This window comes from Mauremys reevesii, linkage group 3, assembly GCF_016161935.1.
Source record: "Mauremys reevesii isolate NIE-2019 linkage group 3, ASM1616193v1, whole genome shotgun sequence".
Lineage (NCBI taxonomy): Eukaryota > Metazoa > Chordata > Testudines > Geoemydidae > Mauremys > Mauremys reevesii.
The window spans coordinates 84,050,869-84,075,160 of record NC_052625.1 but is presented as its reverse complement, the minus strand read 5'-3'; the positions used below and the strand labels follow the sequence as shown (position 1 = coordinate 84,075,160).

At 40.3% G+C, this 24,292-nt stretch overlaps 1 protein-coding gene and 2 long non-coding RNA genes across 13 annotated transcripts in view; 2 read left to right on the top strand and 1 right to left on the bottom strand.

Moving 5' to 3' along the window:
* The window catches only part of WDR27 (WD repeat domain 27), a 197,687-nt gene that overhangs the window by 8,569 nt on the left and 164,826 nt on the right, over nt 1–24,292 (bottom strand). For 7 of the 11 annotated variants that reach the window (XM_039528789.1, XM_039528788.1, XM_039528787.1 and 4 more), the window contains one exon: nt 6,009–6,174. The exons of 2 other annotated variants lie outside the window; for them this stretch is intronic. In XM_039528789.1, coding sequence (XP_039384723.1) covers nt 6,010–6,174 — 165 coding nt within the window. In that variant the 3' untranslated portion in view covers nt 6,009. Of the gene's footprint in view, nt 1–6,008; nt 6,175–14,956; nt 14,978–18,921; nt 19,042–24,292 lie in introns of those variants that run through there. 2 more of the 11 variants (XM_039528793.1, XM_039528790.1) reach the window with 2 other exon arrangements.
* Nucleotides 4,845–6,599, top strand: LOC120400361. The gene is made up of 3 exons (XR_005595772.1): nt 4,845–5,859; nt 5,976–6,212; nt 6,319–6,599. It is a non-coding gene; the product is annotated as an uncharacterized LOC120400361 (long non-coding RNA).
* LOC120400363 lies at nt 10,549–17,586 on the top strand. The gene is made up of 3 exons (XR_005595774.1): nt 10,549–10,760; nt 11,862–13,338; nt 17,270–17,586. It is a non-coding gene; the product is annotated as an uncharacterized LOC120400363 (long non-coding RNA).

The following is a 24,292-nucleotide window of genomic DNA, read 5'->3' as shown; positions in this document are numbered from 1 at the left end:
GAAAAGCCTGCTTATGCCAGTGGATCAGCAGATGATCGGTGTAGTCTCCTCTCTAACACAAGAAGATCTTAAGAGGGGTGCTTCCAGCACCTTGATTCCTCCACTGAACTAGCAAGATTTTCAGGGGAAACTGCCATAGACTTTAATCTCCTCAACAGGCAAGCAGTGGGATCTGGGGCAATCCACTAACAGATCACTTCCTCCAGTAAACATTAAGGATACCTTTCTTTGTATTCACTGTATATTTCATTTACATTAAAACCATTCTATATAAATACAATTAGTACAGAACATTGCCCTTCTCAGCAAAAAAAGTTTACCTGAAAGAACTTGAAAGAAGAGCTACAGCAGATAAATAGGAATCATCACTGGTATTCAAGATTACACAAAACAAATAGTTTAGGATAAGAAGAGATTAAATGTTTTCTCCCTAAACACAGAAGCCTTAATTAAGCATAATCCTTCTCTGCTTATTTAATTATAGTGGCCAGGCTGAAGTACAGTAAACCAGGATATTGACAGCAGCACTGATAGGCTATAATGGAGGGGTCATATTAAAGTAAAGAAAGCTAAAGATGGAACATAATGGTGGAAGGATGTTAATTGTCCTTTATTTTGGAAAAATTAAGGTGATCATGAGATTAACTGCAAGGCTCAGAGACTTTTCTTGGAATTCTTCCTAATACAGTATGCAGTTTGCAAAGGAAGCTCAGTGTTACCACATTTTTGGTTTTGAGAAATATCCTTCTATAGTGATGCCACATCAAAGGAGATGGTGGAAGTTCGAGATTGGGGCTTTAGAAAGTTCCAGCTGTTTGACTATAGATGAAGGTATGCATAATACAGATTTTATTTTTGATATTTCACACCTGACAGGCTCATTGTGTGTGCTATAAATTAGGGAGATACAGTGTACTTCTGAAATTATTCAGAATTGCTTTCATTCGGATTATTTCTTCATTACAAACACAAACACACATATTCCAGCCTGAGCCTGAATATCTACACCACAATTAAACAGCCCTGCAACCCGAGCCCTGAGAGCCTGAGTCAGGTGACACAGGTCAGCCATCCATGTTTAACTGAAGTGTAGACATTCCGGTAGGGACATCCAGAGCATGGAGGTTGCATCCCTGATCATCTTGGCTAATAGCCTCTGATGGAGCTATATTCCATGAACTTGTCTAATTCTTTTTTTAACCCAATTATTTCTTTTGTTTGTTTTAAACCTGTTGCCTATTAATTTGAGTGATCCCTAGTTCTTGTGTTCTGTGAAAGGATAAATAACACTTCCCTATTCATTCTTTCCATGATAAAGCAGTGAGAAGGAATCAGACATTCTAACTTAGGTAAGTATCAGAGGGGTAGCCGTGTTAGTCTGGATCTGTAAAAGCAGCAAAGAGTCCTGTGGCACCTTATAGACTAACAGACATATTGGAGCATGAGCTTTCGTGGGTGAATACCCACTTTGTCAGATGCATGTAGTGGAAATTTCCAGAGGCAGGTATATATATAACTTAGGTAAGAACACTAGCCAGGTACTCAGCTAGTGTACAATGGCCTGACTCCATTGATTTCAACTGAGCTACACTGACTTACATCAGCTGAGGATCTGGCCCATGATGTCTCCCTAAATGATCCCTGAAGCTTCATACAGATCAATAACTCTTCACTTCCTAACCTAACCTGCTGCACAGAACTAATGAGAATTGTTAAAACAGTTGCTGCAGTTCACTCTAGAGGTGACCACATTTCTGTTTCTGAAGTAGTAATTCCCTATGCGTAATTTGTACATTAGTTTAGATTTACAAATAATTTTTGAATACTTCATTTTCTAGTCTATTCTTTTCAGTTTCTTATACAGTGTCCATCATTGTGGTAACTAAAGTGATTAAAGGAACAATATAAAAGTGTGGCATACTGTGTTATTATTTATTATACACTAGGGCTGCATATGGGAATGGGGGGGGGAGTAAATGACAAAGATGACATTGCCTGAAGCACTTTATTTCAAAGGACATCCTGCCAGTGATTAATGTCTGTGCTGGATGAACGTGAAGTATGTATTCAATTCTGCCTTTGAAATATGACTCGAGCAGTGCTGCCAAAATATATTCTTCTCAGGACAAACATTTCACTAGTTCTGAAATCTGCAGACAACTTGAAAGCTAGGTCTTACAGATTCATAAATTTTAAGGCCAGAAAGGATTGTTAGGATCACCTCATCTGACCTCCATCATAAACACAGGACAAAGAACTTCACGCAGTAATTTCTGCATTAAGACAACTGTTTGTTTGAGCTTTGGCATATATTTTTAAAAGACAGCTAATCTTCACTTAAAAACTGTTAAGTGATGGAGAATCCACCATGTCCCCAGATAATTTGTTCCAATCATTAATTACCCTCACTGTTAAAACTCCGTGCCTTATTTCCAGTTTAAATTTGTCTTGCATCCGAACACTGGATTTCATTATGTCATTTTCCGCTGGATTCAAGAGCTGTCTGCTATCATAAATCTCTCCCCCAGAGGTACTTGTTGATCATGATCAAGTCAAACTCTTAACTTTCTCTTGGATAAACTAAACAGAATGAACTTCTTAAGAATATTCCTATAAGGTATGTTTTCCAGACCTCAAATAACCCTCGTAGCTCTTTTCTGAACCCATTCCAATTTTTAACATCTTTTTTGACATGTGGACACCAGAATTGGATACCGTATTCCAGTAGCCTGTCTCACTAAGTAATGGCTGTATACAAATGGAATACCATCTTTCTATTCCTTCTAGATATTCCACTGCTTAGGAGGGAATTACACATTCTAACCTGGGTAAGAACACTAATCAGGTACTCAAGCCTCCTAACTACAACATTGCATTGGAAACTCATGCTCTATTGGTTATCTGTGATGACCCTTAAGTTCTTTTCATCCATCCTATATTCCAGGATATAACCTCCATCCTGTATAATCTACATCCTTTGTTTCTAGATGTATGACCTTGTATATGGCTGTGTTCAAATGAGCTCAATTTACTAAGCAGTCGAGTTCAAATTGTATGACTGACCTGTCATTATTTACTGCTCCACCAATTTTTGTGGCATGTGCAAACATTACTAGCAATGATTTTATATTTTCTTCCAGATCATTTATACAGATATGAATAGCATTGGACCAAGAACAGATCCCTGCAAGACCCCACTAGAAATACGTCTATTGGATGATGATTCCCCATTTACAATTGTTTTTTCAGGTCTATCAGTTAACCACTTCTTACTTCATTTCATATGTGATGCAGATTTTATACAATGCTAATTTTAAAAAATGAACGTCATGCAGGACTAAATCAAATGCACTACAGAAGAAGGCTACAAGGTCAACAATGTTACCTTTATCAGCCAAACATGTCTTCCTATCTATGAGATTACATCTTCCTTTCTGAATACAGAGCAGAAATATTTATTGAATACATCTGTCTTTTCTGCATTCAACATAATTTTTACATCTTTGTCTTGTACTAGATCTGTAACCATTGCTAGGAATTTGTACTCCACACCTCTTCTACACACTTGATCTTTCTTAAGTAGGGTGTATTCGGCGATTTTACCAATTTCAGCTGTCAGTTATTCCAGTTGGTTACCCTGAAGACTGAGCATTGAGACCAAAGCAGTACAAGCCATACATCCTCCTCTCACTAGAGAAGGTGGCCCAATGTTCCACAAAGCCCCCCAGCAAAACTCCCTAATTTTACAGCACTTATCTAGCCAATTTTTTACCTCTGATATCTTGTGCTATTGTCTCTGAAATGTGGACTAGGAACTACTTCCAAGATCACCTGCACTTTCCTGTCCTTCAGCTCCCTTCTGAGATCCCTGAAGCTTTTAATGATCTGCAAAATGTCTTCCAGAGCAGTGTCATTCATGCCAGTATCTTTCATAACCAACAGACCCTTGTCCTCAGGATTCAGTCTCTCAGTGATGTGTATTGTCTTTGCTTCAGAAAGACAGCCCACATCCTGCTGTTCTTTTGTCCCCTACTGAACATTTTATCCACTCTCAGTAACTTTGAGTCCCCGATGAAGACTGTCTGCAGTCTTCTTTTGAGCATCTTTGATGTCCTCAAGGATTAGGCTGAGCATCCATCCTCAAGTGTATCCTGGGGAGATCCCTGTTCCTCCTCTCAGCTGGAATCTTCTTGTGCATTATAAGCAACTTGTAGCAGGGTGAACCTCTGCTCCAGCCCTGAAGGGGTTAAAAACAGCCCTGGGAAGGGGCCGAGGCTTGAGAAGACAGCCTTTAGGCTAGGCTGATTGGGGAAGTGGCTGCAGCTGGGGCCACGCCCCAAACTGAGGCCACAGCTGGCCCCTATAAAAAGCTGGAGGCCAGAAGCCCAGACAGTCTCTCTCTGCCTTCAGAGAGAGAAGGGCCTAGCTGCAGGGAGCTTGAGATGGGATATCTGAGTGAAGCAGGGCTGGGGAAAGGCTGGGGAGCTCCAGCGTAGAAAGCCCCAGGCTGCGGCCTAGCAGAGGGCTAACAACTGGTACTGGGGGTTGCAGAGGGCAGCCCAGAGGTAGGCCAAAGCAGCAGGTCCAAACCCCTTTGCCTGTGATGAGTAGGCTGATACTGCAGTCTGCCCCAGAGTGTGGGGCTAGACAATGACTGGCAGTAGCCAATACTGAGGCAAGGTGGGGATAGAGGGTGGGGGTTCCCTAAGGAGGGGAGACCCAGAGAGAAAGGGGTTACTGCCAGGGGGCAGCACCCCCAATAAAAGGGCACTGGGTCCAGGGAGGGACACGGGGGCCTGAAGACAGGCGGATCACTGGCCTGCAGAGGGCGCTCCAGCGCTGGGACAGAGCTAATTCCCGGAGTCACCAGCAGGAGGCGCTGCAGGGGTGAGTCCAACCCGTCTACACAGCTTCTGCACTGAGTACCTGAAAGTGATTAGATATTGCTACCTGAAGTGAATTTCTCCTGGTCCTCTTTCCTCCAGCAGTCTCACACTGTCCATCTTCTACTTCTGGCTGTACAGAATGTCTCTTGCTTCCATTTCTTTATTTTGTCACAAACTGTCAGTTCTCCTCTCTGTTTTCCATTCTCTCCTGTTCCCTTGAAACCAATTCATTCTCCAGCTGTATCCGTGGAGGTGCTGCCCATAGCTGGCTGTCCAAGACCGCTTCTGTCTCTCTGACGCTATACAAGGTCAATCACTGCCCTTGAGACCTCAGATTTTTTCTTCCAATACAGCCATCAATTTGTACTTTGTGCATAGGAAGTCTCTATCTTCAGACAAAAAATAGAACATGGCATAGCCCTTGCAGGTTACAATAACTTTTCCATTGCTGGGTATGTAGAGCTATACATGCAGGAAATTTTTTCCCCTACAGTTTAGCTTGCAAACTCCCTCAGAAACTTACCTGTTAGCCTCTTCTGCTTGCCTGCTTAGGAGTTTACTTGACAATGATTTATATTCTTGGATTCATTGGTCAGTGCTGCCCCATCACAGAGACTCTAGAAAAAGACTGCTTTCACCTAACCTGCTCAGGTGCCCTAATAGCCACACAGCCCTTGCTGAAATCTAGCCAATAGACAAACAGATCACACACAACTCCTCAAGTCCCTTTACCTCCAAACACAGTATCTACAATTACTGCATAGAAATTCCACTGGTAGACCCTCCTCATTGCCTGCCAATGTACTGCAGCACTCTCTCGATTAGATTCTGTCTGCCTTTGTTCAAGGAAAGAGGAACAAATACCAGACAAATGACAACATTAAGTTATTAGCATGGATCATCCTGGTGATGTCCCAAGCAACCAGTTCAAACAGGGGATGATAACCAGGCAACAGGATTCCAGGTGGAAAAAGTATGTACAGTATATCTTTTTGAATCTTAATTTCCATCATAGTCATAGCTGTTTGTCATTCCAGATGTCTATGCATAAAATGGAACTTACGTATTTATTCATTTCCTTTTTACGAGGTTTTCTAGAACAGTCCAGATGCAATTCTGAGGATTAGGACAAAATAGAAGGCAACAGTATTTCCTGGTTCAAATTAAATGTAGAAATCAACTTCAATCTGACTTCAGCCAGTGTCATGAGGATTACAAAGTTCAGGGGATGATCATCTAGGTGGTCCTTGTACCTTACAGAATAAGGGTATGCAGCTCCCTGAATTTTCTGGCAGAAGAAATTGCAACAAGAAATAGGATCATCAGGTACAGTAAACAGACATTATTTTGAGGGGCTCAAAGGGAGATGCTGTGAGAACACTGCAAACCTAATTTTAATGGAGGAACAGTTTCAATTTTTCTATGATTTCAGGAGTTTGGACATACCTGTGTGGTGGCCCATGGAAAAGTGATCCAATGCACCCAAGAATGCTACAACATTTGTGCAATATGCCATAACTAAAGCGTCAATCAAAACCAAATCCAGATAAGGTTGTAGGAATTCCTGAACCAGAAGGAAAATATTTCCCTATACAGTAAGGAAAAAGACTGCTTTCAGAAGAATACCTTGGCAAACGTGACCTTATCTGACAACGGCCTCTTTCTTTCACACACCTTCCTCTTGGTTGCTTTTATGATGACTACTACCCTATACTCTGCTTTTTCAATACATAATTTATGTCAACTTGCATTCACATATACCAACATATGAGGCATAATTTACACCACCATTTAAGTCACCTGTTTGGTCTTTCAGCTTTGCATGATTCTTACAGAGTATGCATTCCTGTACATTAAGGATTTTAATGTCAAATTCTTTGCTGGTGTAAGTGGTCAAAACTCCATAGAAGTCAGTTGATTCCAACTTCTGCCCTCCTATGGCACAGTATATGTTTAAAAACCCCTACAGAAACCCAGCCTGCCTGTTATCATAGTGTTTATTTACCTTGCTAGATATTTTAAGTCAAATCCTCTTCCCACGCAATCAACACTTGGCATAATCAAAAATTACAAACACCGAGGCCTGGATCCACAAAGGAACTTTGGTGCTACAACTTAGGTGCTGAGCATTGCAACCCCTACCTTTTAGATACCTAGAAAATCACAGAACACTGCAATCTACAACGCCTAAATTAGGTGTCTAGGCTCCTATACAATGGAGAGAGATAAATACCTTAGAATGTAATCCACAAAAACCAGCACGCTAGGCAGCTCCCCACCTAAGGTAGCCAATGGGGAATGTTAATGAGGGGTGTGTCCTTAAGCCACACCCCTCTCACAGAATTAGGCACCTAAATCCAGGCTGCAGGGAGGTGCCTATCTCTGCTAGCAATCCACAACCAGGAACCCCTCTCCTGGAATCAAATGGCTAAAGCCTGGTCTACACTAGGCGTTTAAATCGGTTTTAGGAGCGTAAAACCGATTTAACGCCAAAACCGTCCACACTAGGAGGCACCTTATTTCGATTTTAATGGCTCTTTAAACCGGTTTCTGTACTCCTCCCTAACGAGAGGAGTAACGCTAGTATCGGTATTAACATATCAGATTAGGGTTAGTGTGGACGCTGACCGACGGTATTGGCCTCCGGGAGCTATCCCACAGTGCACCAGTGACCGCTCTGGACTGCAATCTGAACTCGGATGCAGTGGTCAGGTAAACAGGAAAAGCCCCGCGAACTTTTGAATATTTCCTGTTTGCCCAGCGTGGAGCTCCGATCAGCACGGGTGGCGATGCAGTCCGAAATCAAAATAAAAAAAGAGCTCCCGCATGGACCATGCGGATGTGATCGCTGTAAGGGCAGGCAAATCCGTTCTATCAGCGCTCCGTTACAGAAGATGAAATTCAGAATCCTTTTTTAAAAATCTCCAGACAGACGCCATAGCAGGGACTCAGCGCACTGCAGCGTGACAAGCGTAACGGAAAGCCAAAGAATCAAATGGATGCTCATGGACTGGAGGACTGAAGCTATCCCACAGTTCCTGCAGCCTCCGAAAAGTATTTGCATTCTTGGCTGAGCTCCAAATGCTTCTAGGGTCAAACACAGTGTCCGCGGGTCAGGGCATAGCTTGGCAATCTACTCACCCACCCCCCACCCACCCCCAGAAGCGAAAGGTAAAACAATCCTCTGACTCTTTTACATGTCACCCTATCTTTACTGAATGCTGCAGATAGACGCGATAGTGCAGCACTCAACACCAACATCCTTGCTCCCCCCCCCACCATGGGTGGCTGATGGTACAAAAAGATGGAAATCCATCCTCATCATCAGCCTCAGCTGATGGTACAAAAGGACTGGTAACCGTCCTCGTCATCAGCCTATTGGCCCTAATTTTTTCTGGTGGATGGATGGTGCAATATGGCTGGTAACCATCCTCATCATAGCAACAGGGGGCTGAGCTCCATCAGCCCCCACCCTTCATGTGTAAAGAAAAGATTCAGTTGCCCCTGGACTAGCAGTGGGATGCTGGGCTTCTCTCCTACACACTGCTTAATGTCCTGTCTGGACTATCATAGCAGCTGGAGGCTGCCTTCCACTCATTTCTCACTAACAAGTCAGTGTGTCTTATTCCTGCATTCTTTATTAATTCATCACACAAGTGGGGGGACAATGCTACGGTAGCCAAGAAAGGCTGGGGGAAGAACGGAATCAACAGGTGGGGTTGTTACAGGAGCACCCCCTGTGAATAGCATACAGATCATAATTTCTGCAGGCTCTGACACAGAGCAGCTGTGCTCTCTGGTTCTATGATACGGTGGTTCTCTAGTACACTTGCCTATATTAGGCAGCACTGATTCTATTTTTAGATACCAAAAAGGAGGGATTGACTCAGGGAGTCATTCCCAATTTTTGCTTTTGCGCCCCTGGCTGATCGGCCAGGGGCACTAGCAGCAAATGGTACAAAAGGACTGGTAGCCATGATCATCCTCAGTTCCAATTTATGGAAGGGTTTGGATGGTGCAATATGGCTAGTAACCATCTCTGCTGTCATGCAAAAGTAAAAACATGCTTCTGTGTAGCGCTGCTGAATCGCCTCTGTGAGCGGCATCTAGTACACATACGGTGAGAGTCACAAACGGCAAAACAAGCTCCATGATTGCCATGCTATGGCATCTGCCAGGGCAATCCAGGGGAAAAAGGCACGAAATGCTTGTCTGCCGTTGCTTTCCCAGACGAAGGAGTGACTGACGACATTTACCCAGAACCACCCGCGACAATGATTTTTGCCCCATCAGGCACTGGGATCTCAACCCGGAAGTTCCAAGGGGCAGGGGAGGCTGCGGGAACTATGGGATAGCTAGGGAATAGCTACCCACAGTGCAACGCTCCAGAAATCGACGCTAGCCACGGACCATGGACGCACACCACCGATTTAATGTGCTTAGTATGGCCGCGCTCCACCCGATTTTATAAATTCTGTTTTACAAAACCGGTTTATGCAAATTCGGAATAATCACGTAGTGTAGACGTACCCTAAGTCATTTTTTGTGAGAATGAGTGAGGCACCTGTCTCATCACACACAAACAGGCAGGTGGTGAGGGAGCTCAACAGTAAGTGCAACTTACCTGGGATGTAGGAAACCTGGATTCAATTCCTTGCTCTGTCTGGGGGCAGGGTGGTGGTGGCGGAGAATTTGAATAGGGTCTCCCACCTCTCATGAGAGTGTGCTGAGCACTAAGCTATTCTGGTGTGAGTCTCAATCTCTTCTGTTGAAGCTGTTCTACTGTGTACAAATACTTGAGAGTCACTGGGACAAAGAGAGAGAGAGAAAAAGACAGCGTGCGCATGCTAGAATGACTCTATAGCCTGGTGGTCAGGGCACCGAGGTAGGAGACCCAGTGTCCAGCCCCCCTATTCCAATGACTCTTTATTTATCCACAGTGGGACAGCTTCAACAGGCAAGACTGAGGGAGCCCCACTTCAAAGTATCCCATAGCTTAATGGTTGGAGCACTCAGAGGTAGAAGACCCCTGTTCAAATCTTCTCTCCCCACTTCAAGAAGAGGGGGGAATTTGAAGACTGGTCTCCCACATCCCAGGTAAGTATCTTAACCCCTGGGCTAAAAGTTATAAGGTGGGCACTGGGACCACCATCACTGGCCAGATTTTGAATGGGGCTTAGTCCAGTAGGTGGTCTCTGAGCATACAAGTTAGGCAGAGGAGCACCTATCTTCCCCTGGTTTGTGGATCTCTCTGGATCTTAGGTGGGAGATAGGTGTCTGGATGCCTAGGGAGAGGCAGCAGTGTGTATGCCTAGGAAGTAGAAATGTAGGCACCTAGGGAACTTTTACTGCAAAAATGTAGGCACTAAATGACTTTAGGTGCGTACAGGGTTAGCCGCAGCTGACCAGAAATTCTGTGGATTGCAGTGTAGCCTAAAATAGGGACATAGGTGCCCTAAATCTGGGGATTGGGCACCTAAATCCCTTTATGGATCTGGGCCCAAGTTTTAGGGCTAAATATAGGAGTGATGGTGCATGAAGCAACAGACATCTACTCCTGCAGTAGGAGCTGCAAACAATGGCATAGTTCAGAACTCCTGCAAGAAGATGGTCTGAAGAAGAAGAGGCAGTTTAACTTGAGTTTGTTTGCTTTCAGCATGTGTAAGAAACAGCATAACATTGATTCACAGCAGCAGCCAGCAAGCATATTCAGGATGGCCTAGTCTGCCATTGCATTGTCACAAAAGCATAAAGACATTTTTCAAAGAGAAGTGAGCAAGTGCTGCTGCATTTGGACCGTGCAACGTATTAAAATTAAGAAGAGTGATCAATGTAGCACATTGAAGCCAGGCAAATCTTTGTTGTGGTGTTATGGTAACTGGTCTGTTCAAATTCCTTGAATATATTTTTCTCAGACACCTATCACACTCTGATCCGCTCAAAGTTTTAGGGTTTCTTTTATTTTTGTCTAAGGAAGAATGGTCCAATGACTAGGGCGCTAGCCTAGGACTTGAGACACCTGGGTTCAAGTTCGTGTTCCCCCAAAGAATTCCTGTATGACCTTGGGCAAGTCACTGTGTCGCTCGGTGTCTCACTTCCTCATTTGTAAGCCCCTTCATTTTCAGTTTACACTAATTTTTACCCCAAAAATCCTGGGTTTTACAAAAAAGTATTTTTTTTCTGATTTTCACCCTATTTTTGTATCATTCACATATTTAAAAAATAACTTGTATTAGGAAAATACAGTACATTGCATGAGACATAAGTATTATGATGATACATTAGTCTATGTGTAAATACAAAGCTATCTGTTGAAGTAAGGCTATGTATTAGTCTAGAAGATACACACAATAAACCAGGGGTTCTCAGGAGGTCACGAAGTTATTACCTGGGGGGTCGCAAGCAGTCAGCCTCCACCCCAAACCCAGCTTTGCATCCAGCATTTATAATGGTGCTAAATATATAAAAAAGTGTTTTTAATTTATAAGGAGGGGTTGCACTCAGAGGCTTGCTATTTGAAAGGGGTCACCAGTACAAAAGTTTGAGAACAAATAGGCACGCACGCAAGCTCTGAAGTGTCTGCACATCTGAATGTACTGATGAATCTCATGCCCACCATATACACATTTCAAGCTGTTAGTTTAAAGATTTGACACAGTAAAATGTGAAGAAAATGAAAATCGGTATCAGAATACACTTCAGAACACAATGAAGTATTCGAAAGCTTTTAAAAAACAAAAACAGGAGAAAAGGATAAATTTGAGTGTATGTGCTGCAAATGGTATGTCATTGAAGTTGACACTCGGGCTGACCAGATTAAAGAACATTTGGAGAGCAAATGACACTTAAGACTAAAACAAGAATGTGAAAATAGAAACAAGCAAACATTGGAATTAGCATTTATCCAGACACAACAGAAAGAGCAAGATCAACACAATGTAGTAAGTGAATTTATATTTGCCCTTTGCTTTTCAGAGCAGCTACTAGGCCTTGCCATGGTCCTTTGTACGAAATTTCTGTCCACCTGCAAAATCCTTGCCAAATTCAATCAATCTGATCAAGAAATATTTGGAGGAGAATGATGTTGCTCAGACCAACAAAATTAAAGAGAGATTGACTGGAAATATAGTTAGTGCTTGATTTTTGATGAACCGCCAAATGTTCTCAACCGTGGTGATTTGTTTTCATTTATTGTAGAGATGCTTGCACTCATTTTGGCAGATTTGGAGTTTGTAAAGTCAGCAAACAGTCAAACTGTTGCAGCTTCTGTCAGTAACACTTTAAATGAATATGCACTTACCTGGAAGGATGTAGCAAAAGTGAATTCTGACTCAGCTTCTTACTTTGGAAAGTTCACACAAGATGTAAAGCTGAATGAAAAACCTGAATTGCTTCATTTGTCTTGCCCAGCTCACCTGCCGCACGTTGCTGTCTCTCATGCAACAGGTGTTCCCAAAATGGCTGATTTTAAAAAGTTTGTAACCTGCTGGTGCAGTTTTCAAGCATGCCAGTAAAACCAAAAACCTCTTCTATGATGTCTGTGAAGAAATCATGTTTGAATGCAGCATTCCATTTCCAGTTGTACCAACAAGGTGGTTTAGTCTGTATTTGGCTCCACAGAATGTTCAGAAGGCATGGAGTGTCTTAACGCGACTTTTACATCATGAAGAGCTCCACAGTGAAAAAAGCCAAAAAGCTGAAATCTCAAGTGACTACACAAAAAATTAGACAAAACCTTCATACAAAACTCCAATTACTGACTGAAACACTTCAACCACTACATGAAGCACAGAAGAAATTAGAATACAATTCTTTAACATACAGCACATTTTCTAATACAGAGGTGTATGGCATTCTGGTTAACAATTTCTATCTCAAAAAAGCACATCTGGGGAGATTCCAGGAAAAAAACCCACACACCCAACTTTTCATATGTTGCCAGTCACTGAGCAGGACAACCTTGAAAAAGCTTTCAAAAGTTTTACGAAAAGCTGTCAAAGAAACAGGAAGCTACTGTCACTCGCAATATGTCCCCTGAAGCTTTTCACAGTGAATCATCATTCTGGAAAGTCATTGTGCTGTTTGACCCTCATCATAAAAGTGTGGCCTGAGCTGATAAATCTCACTCTTTGTGGATTCTAACAAAGGAAGTGCAAAACTGGAAAGTGAATTCCATGCCTATGGCAATGTCTTCCCTGAACAACCGCTCCATCACTCCTCCTGAATTCTGAAAAATCCACCACACTGACTTTCCAACTTTGAGGCGTGCTGCTTCTCGCATCCTCAGTGTCCCACCTGGCTCAGCTGATGTGGAGAGAGTATTTTTGAAATTTGTCTACATCCAAGACCATAGGAGAATGGGCCTTGGAAATGACTCCTTAAAAAGACTGCTGCTAGCTACACTATGCAGGAAAAGTTTTGGAAATTACACTGAAGGACTTCACATAAAACAGTGAGTGTTTATAAATATTTTAAAATATTTAAAATCTTGGGCCCAATTATTAAATGTAAATATTTATAGGCTAATAGTTCTAAGTCTACAACAGTAAACTGTTTATTGAAATGAAAAGTTTTATTTGGGGATTAGAGATATATTGTTTTCTTAAACTCAGAATTGGCATTGTATTCTGAGTTCTGTTTTAGTTCTGCAGCAAGCCACATTGAATTCCATTAATCAAAGCATTAATCTACTGAATACTTTTCCCCCTCTCCTTCCATCCACCAAAATAAACCCCGATATTCATCCAGAAAAATTATTAATAGTTTTTGCACCAATTTTCAGCTGTTTTTGTTGTGGCAATAAACGTTGATAAATTCCTATGAAAAATAAAATAAAATAAAACCCAAAACCAAAGGGCCCTACTCATCTGTAATGTGGGGATAATAGCACTGCCTTATCTCAGAGGTGCTGTGAGGCTAAATATATTAAAGAAGATGAGGTGCTCAGATACCACAGTAATGGGCACCATATAAAGTACTGAAAATAGACACACGATCTGAGATTTACACTGAAAGGTACAATTAAAACCATTAGTGCTAGTTGTGTGATGCACAGAATACATTTTCAGAATTTGCTGCCATTTACAGTGACCATTTTCTGTTTGCCATCACCACATGGCCTTATATTAGCATTTTAGTGGTCTTACTGGGGTACTTATACACAACCAATATGCCATTTAGACAGCAATTGAAATTCAGACCTATTGACACAGCAAATTTAGATTCTTCCTGAATTCCATTGTGACTCAAGTGGCAAATATACCAAGACGAGTAGCACCACTTTTGAATGTGACCCTTACATTTTACATCCCTGCTTTAGAATAGCTTATTGACATTTTTATGCCATAGACCTTTGTTTAAGAGATTCCACAGCTATAGAGGTTTGCCATGGCTAGCCCTTGCAGACCTGTAATCTCAGTGTAACAAGAAAATTTGGTATTTTACTTTTCAAGGGGAATATTAATAAATGACACTGCTACCAAATACAGTATTTGTTTTGCATATGTACAGTGCTTAAAAGAACCTCCTTGATCATTCCATGCTTCGATAGCAGCATGTTTTGAAGCTGGACATATAGGACTGCATCCCCACTTCCTTAATTATTATTCTGTGTAGTTATGAATAGCAGACAAAAGGGAGGGAGGGAATGGGATTAAAACAATATAAAACATAACATAGTAGTTTCTGGACATAATTAAATTCATGTTTTTCCCCTTTCTGTTCACAATCTTTATATAAAGGAACAATAAAAATCAAAAAAGCCATTATCCAAATCCAGAATAATTGGTTACTATTTACAGCCACTTCAAGAAGTATTATAAACAATCTGTCACAGAAATGTGTGTGTTTATTTTCAGACTCTTTTTAGGTAAATTCCACTGCTTCTCTCTCAATTTTTCAGCTAGCTCAGAAAGGAGAGCACTTGCTCAAGACTTCAGCCTTCTTTAGGCTATTCAGAATTTATTAGCTCTTTTCACTGCTCTGCACATCGAAACACCAAACGTCCTCTCAGTTAACCTTCCAAGTCGGAACTCCACACACATCGGAACAACCAAATATCCGCTTGGTGAAGCTCCAGCTGGAAACTAAACCTGGAAAGAATCAGATGCTCAGATAAAATAGGGACAGAATGCACCTCTATTCTGCTGTATGAGCATATCTTCAGATGTAACAGCACCCAATTAGAAAATTCTGGACTACATTGCCCTTAATGCTGCAGTTTTCAGACCTGAAAAGTCACTGCTCAATAAGTTTAAACTGTGTACCAAATGTAGTATGCAAATAAAATTAACAACCATTACTGCCCATACTACAGTATATTGGCATCACCATCTGATGCCTACTGCCAAGGGTCTGAGGTCTGTATTTATTGCCACATTCCAAATTGGTGCTGTAAATCCCAAGGTAGGTTGACCACTGTTTTTATTTTCAAATCTATTATCCTTAAATGCCAATGGAAATCCCTAGGTGCCAAGCTTTCTTTAAAGCTTCTAATTTGAAGCTAACTCATTTTTGACTGGTTTAGCATCGGAAATGAAGTTATAACATATATTAGGATTGCTCCCTCCCTTTTAAATTTTAGGCTAATTAGTAGGGCTGTCAAGCAATTAAAAAATTAATCACAATCACATTGTTAAACAATAATACAATACCATTTATTTAAATATATTTGGATGTTTTCTACATTTTTCAAATATATCGATTTCAATTACAGCACAGAATACAAAGTGTACAGTGCTCAGTTTGTATTTATTTTTATTACAGATATGTGCACTGTAAAAAAAAAAAGGAAATTGTATTTTTCAATTCACCTAATCCAAGTACTGTAGTGTAATCTCTTTATCATGAAAGTTGAACTTACAAAGGTAGAATTATGTACAAAGAAATAACTGCATTCAGAAACAAAACAATGTAAAACTTTACAGCCCACAAGTCCAATCAGCCAGTGGCTCAGAAAACAAGTTTGTTTACATTTGCAGGAGATAATGCTGCCCACTTGTTGTTTACAATATCACCTGAAAGTGAGATCTGGTGTTCTTATGGCACTGTTGTTGCCAGCATCTCGAGATATTTACATGCCAGCTGTGCTAAAGATTCATGTGTCCCTTCACGCTTCAACCACCATTCCAGAGGACATGCGTCCATGCTGATGATCAGTTCTGCTCGATAACAATCCAAAGCAGAACCGACCGATGCGTGTTCATTTTCATCATCTGAGTCAGATGCCACCAGCAGACGGTTGATTTTCTGTTTGGTGGTTCAGATTCTGTAGTTTCCCCATCTGAGTGCTGCTCTTTTAAGACTTCTGAAAGCATTCTCCACACCTTGTCCCTCTCAGATTTTGGACGGCACTTCAGATTCTTAAACCTTGGGTCCCGTGCTGTAGCAATTTTTAGAAATCTCACATTGTGTTTTGTCAAATTTGCTGTGAAAGTGTTCTCAAAATGAACATGTGCTGGGTCATCATCCGAGATTGCTATAACATGAAATATATGGTAGAATGCTGGTAAAAAAGAACAGGAGACATACAATTCTCCCCCTAGGAGTTCAGTCACAAATTTAATTAATGTGTTATTTTTTTTAAATGAGCATCAGCATGGTAGCCTGTACTCTGGAATGGTGGCTGAAGCATGAAAGGGCATATGAATATTTAGTATATCTGGCACATAAATACTTTGCAATGCCAGCTACAAAAGTGCCATGCAAAGGCCTGTTCTCAATTTCAGGTGATGTAAATAAGAAGCAGGCAGCAGTATCTCCCGTAAATGTAAACAAACTTGTTTATCTTAGTGATTGGCTGAACAAGAAGTAGGACTGAGTGGACTTGTAGGCTCTAATGTTTTACATTGTTTTGTTTTTGAGTGCAGTTATGTCACACAAAAAAATCTACATTTGTAAGATGCTTTCACGATAAAGAGACTGCACTACAGTACTTGTACAAAGTGAATTGAAAAATACTATTTCTTTTGTTTTATCATTTTTACAGTGCAAATATTTGTAATAAAAAATATAAAGCAAGCACTATACACTTTGTATTCAGTGTTGTAATAGAAGTCAAAATATTTGAAAATGTAGAAAAACATCAAAAAATATTGAATACATTTCAATTGGTATTCTATTGTTTAACAGTGTGATTAATCGTGATTAATTTTATTTAGTTAATCACGTGAGCTAACTGCAATTAATCAACAGACCTACTAATTAGTGTTTTACACATCCTCAGATCATATTACTAATTCCCAAGTTGTTAACCAATACTAGTCATACAGATATTAGAGGGACAAATGAATATTACAAGCCAGAAACATATTATTTTGACCTGTAAATAGTATTTCTTCAGTGGATGCAGACTTTGTTTTTTTTCTTCTGTCACACTTGAACAGGCAGAAGTGACCAGTGAAATTACAAAGTTGTGAGGAGCACCAGCACAGAGGGTCTGGAGATTCCCAATAGCATCCACTATCACAAATGCCATAGCACTTACAATGACAATATACCTACAGGAGGAGGAGGTAAGAGCCATGTGGCTGAAATGAAATAAGAATGAATAGTGGGAGTGACACTGTATCTCTGGACTGATGGATTCTGACAGGAGGAGTTCTGAGTGATTGGACAGAGATCCCCAAAGGCAGTTTGGGTATCCCTGAAAGATTTATGGAAAACTAGCAAATTACTGCACCTCTGCAATCATTTAGCCCTACAAACTCTGACTGACCTATTAATGTATTTTACCTGCTTTACCATCTCAATAACTCTTTCCTTTTTCTTAGCTAATAAATCTTTAATTAGTTTACTAGAGAAATTGACTATAGCATTGTCTTTGGCGTGAGATCAAGAGCATCCATTGACCTGGGGTAAGTGATTGGTCCTTTGGGGTTGGGAGTGACCTGATGTGTGGTGATTTTTGGTTTTAGTAACTTTCATTACAAAGTCCAGTCTATCTGTGTGGCAAGATGTGCTGGAGAGTTTAAGGGGACTGCCTGTGCCTCCATGGCAAGACTAATATAGTAATCCAGAAGTGCATGCTTGTTACTAGTTTGGTGGAATCTAGTTATAGAATATACCACCAGTTTGGGTGTCTGCCCTGTTGTCTGACCATCTGACCTGAGATTGGCACACTCAGTTGTGAGCTACTCCAGGTAGTTGACAGGTATTAAAAACAAGTATACCAACAGGTATACCTTTCTGTTGGTCACTTATGTCTGTTCTAGATGACCAAACAAAAAAAACAAAAACAAAACCCACAATCCATGTAGATGGAAAGTGACTTAGTCCCCTTCAAGAAACTATTTTCTCTTTTTCCTCTCTTGAAAGTTTCACCTTTGTCAGCAGTGACAGTTTTTCCTACTTAAGGGTGTTTTTATCCTTCTGGTTCAGATACCTGGAACAACAGTGAAAAATTTGCCAAATTTTAAAAAAAAATTCCTTTTGTAAATTAACAACTTTATTAATAAAAAGGGAAAAATTGGAATAGTTTTGTGTTGGGGGTCAAGTGTTTACTTTATTGTAAAGCAACTGTAACATACAAATGATTGATATTGTTTATCATAATTTTCAGTAACTATTAATGGGAAATAAATCATTGATGCAAAGCTTTTTAAATAGACTTAAATAACTGTTTATTATGTATTTTTATCCTAGATAGTACTGATATGGGATGGTAACAGCTATATACCTTTTATTCAGAGAAGAACACTATCTGAACATGAAGGAGACCCGGATCTCTTCACTTTGGTGGCCCGGTGCTCTTTTCTCCCCATACCCTCAGGTTTTACCAGTTAAGGAGGATGGATCTTCAGGAATGGTTGTCTCAGATATATGAGCAGAGGGGCCAGCAGGAGCACTTTTTGAAGATGAATGCTCAGGAAAATCTGCCACAGCTACTGCAGGGCCTGGAGAGTCATGCATTGACCTCTCCAGAAGGAACATCTTCTATAAGACACTCTAGCAATTTGGGATCTCTTTTTTAAAAAAAAAATTCATCTGTTATGTACCCCTCACCCAAACACAAACATTTTATGTGCCAGTTGTTAAGAGGCAGTACTGTCTCTTATGATGGGCAGTTTTTAAAGCTTGGAGATCTGTGTTCAGTCATAATGATGATCCCAGTACTGAGGCAGATTCCCAGGCAAAAAGGCAAACAGGTTCTCTTCCTCTAAATAAGAAAGGAAACATTATCAAAATATCTAAAACTAACATTATGACTAACTGCTAAGTATCTGTAATGGGTACATTGCACAGCAAGCAAAGAAACTGTGACACTGCAAGTTCCAACTTGTAATCACTGGCAATGAGAATGAACTGAGGAGAGTTTGGCCTCACCCCACCCTTTATGGCCAAGTTGCAGGCGTAAGGACACTCAGGGCCCAGGTGTGGCCCCAGAGCACACTTCTGGCCAAAAGAATCTAAACTTGAGTACATGGGGAGCATGTGCATTGTCAGTGAAATATATATATAGACAAGTACTTGAAGAAAGTATCTCTATTCCACCAGTCCAGATCATTTTCTTTGACAAACTTAGAATAATTATACTCTGTAAAATACTTGGAGCTACTTCCAGCTGAGACAAGCTTTTTAGAGCCCTTTCTGAGCCTGTCCAGGAAGAGTTCCCCTTTAGGCTCATTTTATATAGTTGTTTCCTATGGACCATCAGGGATATGGTTCATGTTTCAGCAACACACACACAATTCTGTAAATGAGTTTACCACAGTTTTACTGATTAAGGAACTACTGAACATGAATAGCTGTGAGTAGTCCCATTAAAATCAATGATACTACTCAGAGTAAGTAAGGGTGCCAGAACCAGGCCTTGGTGATTAAGCCTGCTCGAGTATTTTGCTTCCAATTGGCAGACAACACCTGATTTACTTTTAGGTTTTAGCATTTTAAAAAATGCCACCATCATCTGATTTTGAGGTTCATTTTGCCAACATATATGCTTGAAACAAATTACTTCTGTTGTCTGCTCTCTAGAAAAGAGAAGTAGCAAGCAGAACTGAAAAAGGTCTGATTTTGATTTTGTGTTTATTTTGTTTGGTTTGGAGATCCAGCAAAAATAGATTTTCCATTAGATTTCCAGGACTTCCTGGTTTTGGTAGAACAGAACATACTGTGAAAGTATCCCCTCTCATGGTTGTTCTGCTTTCAGTCCCAACAGAAAACCAGGAGGAGCAGAGCCATGCCATTTTTTTTTAAGTTAAAAACAAACTTTCTTGAAAGTCAGAAATGGCCCAGGCTGTGTTCAGTTGAAAAAAAGAATCAGTCTGGATCTATTTAATCCAAAGTAGTGCACCAATTTGTACTAAAAACCAAGAGTGCAAATCAGTACTGTTTCTTTACAATTTAGTGATATAAAATGTAGCACACAGTAAATATACGGCTATTCTTTAGGGTATTATAATCAAGGAAATAAAAATGTCTTGCTTTTATGTTTCATCCACTGAAGAGGAGTGCAACTGTTGCAGCTTTCAATTGTTTGAATAATGCATCTTAAGTTATAGCATTGCCTGGAAACGTCACTATAATTAACACCCTGTCAGCATTTTCATGTGAAACTCCATCTTTTACAGGGTTCATAACAACTTGGATGCTGAATTTTACTTCTAGTAAAAAGCTGGAGTCTGTCAGACTTCATGGGTGAAATCCTGGCCCCACTAAAGTCAAAAGGAGTTTTGCTAGTGACAATGATGGAGCCAGGATTTCAACCCCAGAGTTTTGTGGTGTGTTCTAGCCATAAAGGCTGCTATTCCTGCTTTAGATCACCTAACACTGCAACATGCATTTTGAACATACTGCCAGGAACTTTGAGAGTTTCATACTCTTACATAATGGTAAATAGCCCTCTGATGAAAAAGTCCAAACAGATTGGAAGTATATATGATATATGCATGCTATAAAAGTCATTTGAATTCCATGATTGTCATTGGCATTGATTCTGATCTCTCAGACCAGTTTTCAACTCTTATAACTCCATTGGCTTCTATATTGTTACTCCTAATTAACTTTGGTTTAAGTGAAATCTAAATCAAGTCCATTATGAAGAAATTATTTTCCTACTATAAAATTTGATAGTACTCTTATGTTCAGACCCTTCTGCCCTCATTTTTAAATGGTTAGCACTATGACATGTGTATTAGAGCATTAGCATATGCTGCTCATATTTTAGTCAAACTTTCAATGTGTTTGACATTGCATTGGATGTACTAACATCATATCAATTTCTGGCACAGATACAACGCAGCTTGTTTTTGAAGGAATGCCATAATGGGAACCAAGTCACATCTATCAAAATTAATAGTAAGGTTTTGATGCTTGACTCTCTTCTTAGGAACATAAGGATAAATCAAAAGTAACTCCACAGAAATCAGAAGAGTTACCATCAGTGAAAAATGGGTGTAAGTGAACAGAGAATCAAGCCCATCTTCTTAAAGAGTAAGAGTGACCCATAAAGTTTCTGTGTGTTTAGAAAGATGTATGTATTTTTAAGATACTTAAATCATGCATGGCTTGTTTTACAAATGGAAGAGCAGAGAAATGTATAATTGATTTGTTCTGTCCTTAAACCACTAATGATGCTGTTGTCAGTTCGGATTACTACCTAAGGTATCAAAAAAAATATTCACAAAACGTGTACATCAGACAATAATTTCTAAAAGTATTCTTATTGAAATAAAAATGTCAATGTTTTGTCTTCTTTAGTGTTTTAATTCTTATGGGTATGAAAAAAAAACAATTTTTAGACTAAAGACATTTTTAGACTAAATATTTTAAGTGCATCATCCTGTGTCTACATTACATCTCTTTCCAATAGCTGGCAATGGTCACCAGGACCAGTACAGCTATCAATAGCCCTTAATTACTTTTAAGGGAATGACAGGCATAATATCATTAACAGGTGAAAGTTTATAGGTTTTTGTTGTTCCTTCTAACCAAAGTTGTCAAAACTGAGTGCCTAAAAGTCAGGCATGTAGATCCAGAGTCAGGTCACTTAAATAAGTGCCTAATTGGTGTGCTGCCCACTCACAACTCCTGTTGACTTCGTTTGACTTCAAGTTGCAGTGCTCCACCCCTCTGAAAACCAGGTCACTTATCTATGTGACTAAATGTGGATCAAGATGTCTAAGTTTAGATACCCAAGTTTGAACATTTTGGTTCAAGTGTTTTTGAATTGTCTTTACCAGGGTATCTTCATCTAATTTGATAATTGTACCATCATATTAGATTAAGTATTTGTCTATACCAACAAATGTGTGCCACTTTCCAATCAAAAGTAAAAGCTCTAACTCAGCATGAGTTGAATGCAATCTAAAGTGTCTTACATCCCTGTAAGGATGTCCACATTTTGAATATTTTAGACCTGAGTTTGGTAGTAACTGCATTGCTTCATAAACTTTTCAGTTCCCCATTAGAACTGCAGCACAATTCTCATACACCATATTGGCTACTGCTGTAACCCTCAGCTTTGTGCTGTGATCCCTTTCCTTCCTTGTCCCATCCTCTTTATACTCGTTGTCACTCTGTGATGGGGTATATAAACCCCACACTAGCTTGGAAGGGGTTAAGGAGCTGCTTTGGGCTCAGATGCCCCTCTACACCTATAAATCATGCCAGGAAAGGAGCCAAAAGCCAAAAGGGAGAGAACTCCTCTCAGACCTGGGCAACCCTGGGTAGGGAGCAGACTGTTGAGCCTCTCCAGCCCCTAAGAGATGACTGACAGGCTGCAGAGTCCCTGCCCTCACAGAAGGAGGGTGCAGGGCCCCTGACAGGGTGACCAGATGTCCTGATTTTATAGAGACAGTCCCGATTTTTGGGTCTTTTTCTTATATAGGCTCCTATTATCCCCCACCCCTTGTCCCGATTTTTCACATTTGCTGTCTGGTTACCCTGTACCCTGAACAGAAGGGAGGGAGGACTGATACTTCCACTGGAACCCAAGTGGACTCTGAAGTGGATAGTGATACTCCCAGAGCCCACTCTGAAGTAAGAGAGGCCCGTATTCTGGAGGGAGCTGCTTACAGGTTTCTCTTTTCCTTCCTTTTGTTTAACCCTGTTTACTGCCTGCAGATGATGTTGTTGTTTTGCCTGGGACTCCAACAGGGGATGAGACTCAGCTGGAGGGCTGAGTGCCAGCCCACTGGACAGATGTCCTGTAACACTTGCTAGGGCAGGAGATAATTGGATTGGTGTGCGCTCCCCATGTAGCTCGTACAGGAGGCGCTCTATCATGAACAGATTTGTGACACACCCACATTCACTTCACATCTAAAATCCAGATTGCAAATTCTTTGGGATAGGAACTATATCTTGTATAAAGCACTTACAAGAAGTGTCTGGGAACAGTTTCCAGACAACTAGAATGAGGACAATGGATTGATTTTAAAGGAAAAATTTGAAGGAAAAAGATACCACCTCCAAAGCTAGAAGATGAGACTACAAATAAGAGGGACACTCCTAGCATTGTGTTTCTGTTGACTTTTGCCATAACTTCAAGTAATAGAAATAAACCATGAACAGTTAGAAACCATAATATAATCTCCAAACACCTTTGTTAAGACTGATAAGGCTGTAAAGACACCATAATTTCTGCTAAAAAACTATATGAAATATGATAATGTTTGAAAGTCTAGGATTACATAGTAAAAGCTTTGAACAACCTTAACACTGTTGCATGATCCTCCATACTATGTTTTCATATGCACTCGTCACATAACTTTGATTAAAATTTGAAAACATGCATTACTGACTTAATTTAGAAAGACTTTTTAAAAAGGGAAGTATATTATTTGCTCTAGGACACACAAATTGAATATGGCTTAACTGATCTCAAACATCCTCAAGATATTTTCCTCTGACATAAGGCTAAACATGCAAACTTTCATGTAAAAAGGAGGTGGTTTTGTGCAGTTTTCCCGAAACATGTGCTTGTTACAATATCTAGTTTAGAGGATGGGGGAAGAATTATAACCTCAACTAGGAAGTTGCTACTGCAGCTCCATGATCAAAGTTATGGAAGTATAATTTCACAAGAAATCATTACACAGGACTTAGATCACTACATTCTTGAAGAAGCATGTTAAGGGAAATTGCATTGAATCAAAAGTACTACTAAACTCCACAGTTTATTCTGAATTGATGCTTACAATTTAACTTTAGCTTTTCTTAGATATAATGAAGTATGGTACTTGGCAATAAGTAAGAGCAGAAGCAAATTACTGTTGGGATATAAAACAAATCATCAAGCTACTTAATGACAGAAGAGTATTTCTTCTGAGGCCAAAATGAGAACTTCAAAGCACTCTGAATAAGAAAAAGTCAGGTTACACTACTTATCAGCAATTGGGGCGCTGTTTTTATTGCTTTCACAGATCCATGCTCTTGGAGTCATGTGCTTTTGTCACATGGAATGT